General features: G+C 59.1%; 1 protein-coding gene across 1 annotated transcript in view; it reads right to left on the minus strand.

The window, feature by feature from the left end:
• Positions 1 to 4,807: 4,807 nt before the first annotated feature.
• LRP5 (LDL receptor related protein 5) overlaps positions 4,808 to 9,075 on the minus strand; it is a 57,929-nt gene continuing 53,661 nt past the window's right edge. The window contains exons 22-24 of the mRNA XM_030887540.2: positions 7,811 to 7,950; positions 6,965 to 7,062; positions 4,808 to 5,246 (exon numbers count right to left, since the gene is read on the minus strand). Coding sequence (XP_030743400.1) covers positions 4,985 to 5,246; positions 6,965 to 7,062; positions 7,811 to 7,950 — 500 coding nt within the window. The 3' untranslated portion in view covers positions 4,808 to 4,984. The remainder of the gene's footprint in view (positions 5,247 to 6,964; positions 7,063 to 7,810; positions 7,951 to 9,075) is intronic.

Here is a 9,075-nt window from a genome sequence, read left to right on the forward strand (position 1 = left end):
GCTGTTTCCCCTCTGTCCAGGAGGGTTGAAGGAAGGGCACTGCCAGGGCTGCGAAGAATTGCCCTTCTCCGTTTCCTTCTCATGATGACCCGCGTGGGCATGGAGAAGCAGATCTGCCAAGTTGCTGACGCATTTTCAGCACCCAGGGCCTCCCTGCTAAGGATCAAGGCTCAGGCTTTAATAGGCTGCCATCCAGTTGATGGGGAAAGAAGGGAGACAGGGACGCCTAGGTGGGGACCAGGTAGAGCCGTGGCATTCTGGGAGAGGAGGAATAGCAAGTCTCACTATGCCTGTTCCATGTTGAAACACACACACACACACACACACACACACTCCACCCCACCCCCCACTGAGCTCGGGGTATGGTCCCAAAGCAGGGATCCCAAAGCTGTGAAGCACCAGGAGAATGTGTGGCTGTGAGAATGACCTCCACTGGGGCTCAATGACCTCTGGGTCCCAGCCACCTTCTGCCTGTGCAGGACCCCCTCCCAGCACTCACATCCCGCTCTCCCAGCTGCCTGGCTGGCCACGAAACGCACAAGCTTCCACTGCCGCCTGATCGTTGTCTGATGCCCCAACGCACCCACGCACGTGCACGCACGCACACACGGACCCACCAGCTAGAAGCCCAGGGGCAGCGAACAGCTCATCTCCTCAGTGGTTCTCGACCTTCCTCATGCCGAGACCCTTTGATACAGTTCCTCCTGTGGTGGGGACCCCCCCAACCATACAATTGTTTTCCGTTGCCACTTCATCACTGTCATTTTGCTACTGTGATGAGTCGTCATGCCGATATCTGATATACAGGATGTATTTCCATTGTTACAAATGGGACATCACAGAAACAATGTCATTTTATATTGTGAAATATTTATTTCTAATGACAGATCCATGAAATTTTGTCTTGAAGCATGGTGAGGCATGGGTAACAGTTTTCACGTCAGGTACTTGTAGGTGGGTGTATCTGCATGTGGGCGGACCCGCCTGGAGACGATAGAGGAGCGGTGTCTCGGTTCCTAAGACCATCGGAAATACATGTTGGTGTTAGGCAACCCCTGTGAAAGCGTCATTCAACCCCCAAAGGGGTTGTGACCCACAGGTTGAGAATCAGTGTTCTAGACTGAAGGGGCGACTAGCCCCTCTCTGTTGACGCTCTGTGGCCATGAGGGGTAGCATCTGGAAGCTGACTGGTAAAAGAACATTGGATAAAAGAGCAACTGAGCAAACCAGTGGGGGGCATTCTGGTTTGATTCTTTGACGGGAGCCTCAGTTTGCCCATCTGTAGAGAGGGCTGTCCTTGGGCCGTGTAAATGGATTGTGCCCTCGAAGGCTTCCTTTCCCAGTAAGGTAGGGTGAGCAGATGCCCCGCTTTTGGCGGGAGAGTCCCATTTTGGGCGTTTTTTAAAAGTCCCGATGTTTGGAAAGAATGCACGACAAGCTAGGGAACGGTCTATTTGGTCCATATAGACCAACTTTTTAATGAAGAACACCCCCACCCCCACCCCCGGTCAATGATGTCCCGCTTTAAGCTTTAAATCTGGTCACCTTACAGTAAGGCCACACCGCCCTGAAGTTCAGGGAGGACGGAGATGGGGGGAGGGGGGTACTATTCCGTCTGCTCAGAGGCTCCATTCAGTTAAGGTCAGCCCATGTCTTAGTAACCCAAGGCTACTGTGCCGGAGAAACCACACGAAAGCCTTTCATCAAGAAATGCATTCTCACAGGCTGCTGGAAGTCCAATTCAGAGCGCCTCGCAGAAGGCTTCTTCTGTCCGGTGTAGGGGACAGTCCTCCTCCCCTGCCAACCTCGGCGGGCCCAGCATCCCTGGGAGAGCCAGGTGAGTGTTGGCATCACGCCTCCCTGGGTCTAGGGGGTTCTCAGCACAGGACCCTGGATCCAAGGCCCCCCTCTGCCCCTGCCCCTTCTGTCTTGGTGGTGGCAGTGTCATTGTGTTAGGTGCCGCCAAGTTGGTTCCAGCTCAAAGGGACAATGCCGCACGGGTCCTCTGCCACTGTCACAATTGTGTCTGAGCCCCTCCTGGCAGCCAGGGTGCCAGCCTCTCTCACGGAGGGTCTTCCTCTTTTTCGTTGCCCCTCTACTTTACCCGGCACAATGTCCATGTCCTTCTCCAGGGCCTGGTCCCTCCCGGTAACTCTGGTCCACAGTGCACGAGACAAAGTCTCACCATCCTGGCTCCTAAGAAGCATCCCAGCTGCGCTTCTTCCGAGGGATCCTGAGGTCCCTCCCCTCCTTTTCTCTCTCCTGTGCTAAACATGGGAGCCCAGGTGGCGTCATGGTTACGGATCGGGCAGTTCGGAACTACCAGCCAGCTGCAAGGGAGAAAGAAGAGATTTTCTATTCCCATCTACAGTTACAGTCTCAGACTCACTACGCGTCAGCACCAACTCCATAGCAGGGAGGTGCTGAAGCCAAGCCCAGGGAAACCCCACAGCCCCCCAGCCCCGACGTTGGGGGGTCAGGGCTGTAACCCTTCCCTAATCCTCCTACAACTGAGGGAGTGAGCACAGCAAATCTCGGCACGACAGCATTGAGCCCATCGTCACGTGGCTGCCAAATGACACTGCATCACATAACTGCCAAGCCACCGAGGATCGTGGCCCAGGCGCATTGCCTCGTGTTTCGGGGAGGGGGACAGGATTCCACGCCTGGCTCCTGTTTAAACATGGACATGTGATTCCACGTTCCTCGTTGGGGTTCTCTGCATGAAACGCTCCTGGAGGAGGACGTCATGCTGGGTAAAGTGGAGGGGCAGTGAAGGGGGAGGACAAGATGGGTAGACCCAGGGGCTCAAACATAAGAGCTGCCGTGAGGCTGGCACAGGGCTGGGCGGTGTTTCGCTCGGGGGTTTACCCGGCCGCTGTCAAAATCGACTCCAGAGCACCTCATAGCAAAGGCCTCCCTCTGGGATCCTGGATCTCCAGATCCCCGCACCGGCCCCACTGTTTTGGGATCTCCAAGGGAGGGGCCACAGTCACTGTGTAACCCCTGGGCTCCACACAGCAGGTGCTTGTTCAAGGCTCACAGGAGACCGAGGAGGAGGCTGGTGGGCTGCAGACTGAAAGGCTGGCAGCTCAAACCCACCCCTGGCTCTGGAAGGGGCAGACGAGGCTGTCTGCTTCCCTACAGGTGCCAGCCTTGGCAGCAGGTGTGGTAGGTGGCTGGGGGTTCGTGCCTGCCAGGGTCATTGTCTGCCAGGCTGGTACAAATCTCTGATGGGGGATGCAGAGGCGGCTGCTGGCCACAGGGGGGGAACCTCGAGCCACGCAAGGACTCTGGGTGGGGGCTACGCACAGTGTCTGAGGACCCCCAGGAGGGGGCTGCTGCCTCTAAGCTCACCGAGGCCTCCCCCTGGGCTGAGGGGGTGGTTTCCGTCAATGACCCCCTCAGAGGCCCGTCTGAGAACACAAGTCCTGAGCACCTGGGGCGGCCCTGAGCCCCCATAAGAGCACCCTTGGTGAAGAGCCCACTAGTGGTTACTGGGGCGCCCAGGGGCTGCTCACAGCCCTCCCTGGGCCATACCAGGGTCACAGCTGCACCAAACAGGGCTGGTGCCAGGTGCTCCACTGCGCCGACTCACCTGAGTGCACAGGTGGGAGCTGGGGCGCTGGCCAGAAGGAAGTTGCAGAATGTGGGGCGGGGAGCCCTGACTCAACCCTTCTATCTATACTGGGGTAAGGGCCCCTCCTCAAGGCACAGGAAGCAGTCGGAGACTCCTGCCCTAATTGCTCCGCTGGCTGAACTCTGACCAGAGGGCAAGGCTGGATCTTCATCTCTGGATAGCAGGGCCCCCCTCTCCTGCCCCCCCAAGGCAGTGCTCCTGCACAGCGGAGCAGGGAAGGTAACTCACAAGGGTCTGTCCCAGCATGTTCCATTCTCTGCCCCGTGAGGGGGCCTGAACTAGGCTGACAACCCTTGCCTCCCCCCAGCACCCAGGCTGGATGGGGTGGGCTCAAGGCTTTCACTGATGCCCCCTTGATCAACATGCGTGTTGAGGTTCTTGTGACACACACCCAGCACCCAGGACAAGCCCGCTGCCCCCCCCACCCCTGAGTCTGCTGTGACAGGCTCCTCCCTGGCATATGGGGTGACCACAGGCCAGCCCAAGGTCAGTCACACCACTGATTGCTAATTACCTGTCTCCTTGCGGCTCAGGAGGCCCAGAGGAGACATCAGGCCATAGCTGTCTGCTGCAACACCCACACAGGGCCGGCCCTCGGGGGAGGCTGGCTGGCTGGCTGAGTGATGGCCAGGCTATGAAGCCGGCCTGCAGCCACGGGTAAGGCGGGGGCGTCTGGGACTGGGGATTCCCTCCCTAACTGGAGCTTAGCTTGCCGGGTGACCCCACCCAAGGAGGCCGAGTCCAGGTGGTGGGACCAGGAGACACCGCCAATCCCCAGCGCCATCTCGACAGATAGCAGCCTGGGGAGGCACACGGGGCAGCCGGTCGTGGAAGCTGCCTGGGCAGGCTGGTCACTCACCAGGCACAGGGCAAGAAGTGCAAGGGGGTACCAGGAACTCCAAGAGGCGGGCAGCCCAACAAAGAGCAGGGTGTGGGCCCTGCAGGAAGCCAGCCTGTCCTGGGACCCTCAAAGAGGCTTGGCCTCCTGAGCCCTTCCCCTCTGCCCATCCTGGGGGTGAGGGCCGGCCTACGGCCCAGCGGACAGTCCATCACCCAGGGGTAGACACTGTCCTACTGCTCCACCCCAATTGCACAGCACACAGGAAGAGACAGCAGTTCCGTTTAGAAAAAAATTAAATTTATAAATATTTTCTCCACTGTACAAAGTTCTCCCCGCCCCGCCCACCCCGTCACAGTTCACATTTCTTGCTGCTTGTTTTGTTTGTCTGTTCTGTTTGAACCCCCAACTATATTTATTTCTGAAGTCATAAAATATATATTTTCTTCTTTGTTCATATTTAAAACTATGTACAGGGGCGAGGCGCAGAGGGCGGCTGGCTGAGGTCAGGAGGAGTCTGTGCAGGGGGAGGGAGGGGGCGGGAACAGGTGGAAGTAGCTCCTCTCTGTGGCGGGTGACGGCGGGCAGCTGTCTTCTGCAGACAGGTACTGGCTGTGGGGCGTGGGCGGGGGCGGGTAGGGGTCAGAGTCCGAGTTCAGGTCCAGGTAGTATTTGCCGGCCTTCCAGCGGCTGGCGCTGTAGTCGCTGTCACACACGTCGGTGCTGCAGGGTGTGGTTGGGGGCGCCACGCCTCGGATGATGTACGGCCTGCGGGGGACAGAGGAAGAGGGGGACCCTCACAGCATCGCAGGAGAGGCCTGGCCTTGTCACACCCATGGTCATCTATGGCCATTGGCAAGCCCATGCCCAACCCACCGGACAGCCTGCTCTAAGCCGGGCCCTTCCTACAGGTCAAGGTCACCGGTCGGTGAATGAAGCCCTACAGGCTGCCTGTCAGGGCTGAAGCTGGGCTGGGTGACCTGGGCCCCTGAGGCCCACTCTCAGGCTTCAGGTTCCTAGGAAGGTGATGCTAATGAGCCCGAAGGTCAGGTCCTGCTATCAAGCCAGAGAAACCTTCAATCCGCACAATATCAAAACGGGAAGCTATTGTTTCTCGACAGAGCCCCACCTAGGTCCCCCACTAGGCCGGAGGCAGCATTTCCTCCCCCTAATAGCCCTCTCCTGGTGGCGTCGTGGTTAGAAGTCGGGCTGCTAACCGCAGTCAGCAGTTCAAAGCCACCAGCCGACCCTCAGGAGACAGATGGGGCTTTCTATGCCGGTTAAGAGTTACCACCTCGGGAACTCACAAGAATTCTACAGAAGTAGAACTCTACACTGTCCAACTCGGTCCTAAAGATTCTGAATTCTTGGTTGACGAACCCCTGCCTTGTGACTCAGGGCAGAACTCGCCCCGTGGGTTTCTGAGACTGCTGTTCTTGACGGGCGTAGAAAGGCCCATCTTTGATGGAAATCCCATGAAAAAGGCAGTTTGGGCCTCACCCAAGGGACTTCAATCTTGTTTCTTTTCACTACCCTGAGTTTGGGGCACCAAAGTCCGAAGGGCCAGGTCAGAGCTGGGGGTGAACGGGGTCAGCTCTCCGAGCGGCAGTTGGCTGGGCAGCCCTCGCAGCCCACGAGGGGCCAGCAGAGCCTCAGTGGGGCTCCTTGGCCTTTTTTCTCAGCCGCGCAAGTTTCAATTTCCCTCCAACGTCTTCCTTGTCAGCGCGCACCATCCTCCCGTGTGCTTTGGGAACAGCTTTGACGATGCCCCCTTTGGGGTCCCCCCCAAACAGTCACATCCCCTTCCGAGCTGAACCCCTGCCTCTGTCCTGCGTTGACCTGGCCCAGCAGACTCTGTTAGAAGCCACTGGTGTGACTGGGCCCTTTTTAGACGCCTCCCCCGACGAGATTAAGACAGGCAGATTCCTCAGGGAGGGGAGGAAGACGGGCTTTCTACTCCCAGTGAGAGTCCCGGTCTCAGAAACCCACAGGGGCAATTCTACCCTGTTCGGCAGGTCGCCGTGGACTCAGTGGCAGTGAACTTGGCTCTGGGTTTATCCCCAAGAGCGCTGGTCTGCAGCAAGGTCAGGTGACAACACGTCTGTTGGCAATAAGTGCGCGCGTGCGCCCAGGAGTGGCCTGAAGAATTCTGGAGGGAGGGAAAGGAGCTGCACCCCGGAATTCTGTCCCCAGAAGACCCGCCAACCAAGGGGATGGCAGTGGCAAGCAGTGCGGTGGCTTGAGGAGGCCCCCGTGGCCCGGTTCAAGGCCCATGACTCCACGCCCAGTCCACTGTCCAAGGACCACACGAGAGCCCTCAGGACCCTTCAGCTCGCGGGGGGAAGTCAGGCCTGGTTGGGGCAGAGCCAGCAGAGCCAGCGGAGCGCACAGCTCCCTCCACCCCAAGCCTGGATGGCGCCCCTCGGTTATCCCATCTGTGAAATGGGTCTGTCTGCTGGTCTGAGGGTCACGGGGCGGGCTCTTACCTGTATGGTCTGGCAGAGGCAGGAATGTTGGAGGAGTAGAACATGTCCACGTTGTATAAGGAGGGGTCCGTGGCAGGGGATGGCGGTGGGTTTAGGATCTGTGGGGGACAAAGAAGGGGTCACCCAGGGCTCCCTGGGAGCAACACACCTTCCCCCTGGGGTTCCCCCGGTCTAGCCTATTGTTGTGGGTTATGTGCTCTGCTGCTCCCATAAAGAGTTACAGTCCCGGAAACCCACGGTGAGTCAGCAGACTCGATGGCACTGATGGTTTAAGCATGCCTGTCGTGGGCGGAGCCCTTGGTGAAGGTGGCCCCAGGGCTGGCTGGCACACAGTGGGCCCACAGTGTCGCTGGTGGGCACCCCGCGAGGAAGCTCGCCCCAGGCTGTTCCCAGAAGCCCTGTCCAGACAGGCCTGCACTTACAGGCAGGCCCCCCACGGGGGACCTTGGGGGGTGCTCAACAGGTAAAGGGCTGTCAGGAAGCCAAAGGGCCCAGATCTGTGGGCAGCTGCAGCTCCTGACTGCCCACAATGGGCAAGCCCTGCCCTCTCTAGACACAGAAGGAACCAAGGACTCCTGGGGCAGGTGCCAGGGGAGTGAGCACATGCATGGCTCTGAGGGTGTGGGGTGTGTGTGTGTGCACAAGCTGGCATGCATGAGTGTGTGTGTGCATGTAAGAACTGATGGTCAGAAACCCTGAGGTCACAGAGACCCCAGCCTGTGTGTGGTATGTAATATGTGTGGCTTGTGTGTGCGATATATAGTATGTGTGGCATGTGTGTGTGTGTAAGAGCTGACAGAGACCCTGGGGTCACAGAGCCCAAGGACCAGCCAGTGCAGGACTCACAGGTGGGTAGAGCGTGGCCTTGGTGCTGGACGAGCTGCTGGACGAGGCCCCGGTAACGTGGTTCCGGTCGTAGAGGGGGACCCCGGCCCGGCCCCCCATTAGGCTTACGGAGCTCATCATGGACTTGCTGCAGGAGATGGCTGTGGGGGATAAAGAGGGGGCGGTCAGGGCCTCCAGTGTCCTGTGCCTCCCTGGCAGGCCTCTCTGGCCACCTCCAGTGCCAGCTCACTGTCAGATCTGCAAACCCAGCTGTGCAAGCAGTGCCCCAAGTGTCCACTGGGGGCACTGCAGGAGGGTCTGAGCCCAGAGTCCCCCAGGTGCAGACAGGGCTCACATTCTTGAGGGGGCGGTGTGCCCACTGCCACCATGGAGCACGGAGTTCCCCGCTGGCCCCGACTCCTGCCAGGAGACGCCGGGCATGGATGCACATGGGTGTGAGGGTCTGCACGAGGCTGGTTTTAAGGAAGGGCTGTAAGGGAGGAAGGAGCTGGGCCGTGCAGGGGCTAGGTGACACTGGTCTCACTGTGACCCTCGGGGGCTCCTACCTTGAGGCCCTACCTTGTCAGACAGGCTGTGAGTGTGACGTGACAGGAGCAGGCCCGCCTCCCCTCCCCAGAGGCCAGTCCCTGAGCAGCTGCACTTAGGGTGCTTGTCCCTGACGACCAAGGTGTGGACAGACTAACTGCTCGGCCACGGACAGCAATGGCGCCTGGCTCTGAGGGTGCCCAGCTGCCCCACGGGCATTCCAAGAGGGCTTGAGGATGGAGGACAACCCAGCCCTTGAGAGAGTGCTGATTCGACATCAACGCCCGTGGAGGCAGCAGCCAGGAAGTCAAACGGCGGAGTATCGTGGGCCAATCTGCAGGACAGCCCTTGCGACAGTGTTCCTCGTTACTTGGGGGACTGGGGTGCACCTGACCCGAGCCGCGATCCTGTCGACCACCTGACGTGCATGAGAGCTGGGTCAGGAACAGGGAACTGGCAGAGATTACTGAATGCACCACGGGCTGCCAGGAGAACGAGCCGAGCCGTGTTGGCATCAGTAGAGCCAATTGCTGCTTAGAAACAAGGATGGTGAGGCTTCCTCTCACGTGCCTAATCAGGGTAGGCTTTCAGGAGTGAGCACTCCCCGTGGAAGGACACCACGCTGAGTAGCGGCGAGGGTCCGTGAAGAAGAGGAGGACCCTCGACAAGATGGATGGAGGACCACCACCACGGGGCACGAGACTATCCAGTCACCCCTCCGATACCACAGGTGGGCAGTG

The sequence above is a fragment of the Echinops telfairi genome, unplaced genomic scaffold (genome assembly GCF_000313985.2).
Source record: "Echinops telfairi isolate 266 unplaced genomic scaffold, ASM31398v2 ScPeMD7_7417;HRSCAF=8455, whole genome shotgun sequence".
Taxonomy (NCBI): Eukaryota; Metazoa; Chordata; class Mammalia; order Afrosoricida; family Tenrecidae; genus Echinops; species Echinops telfairi.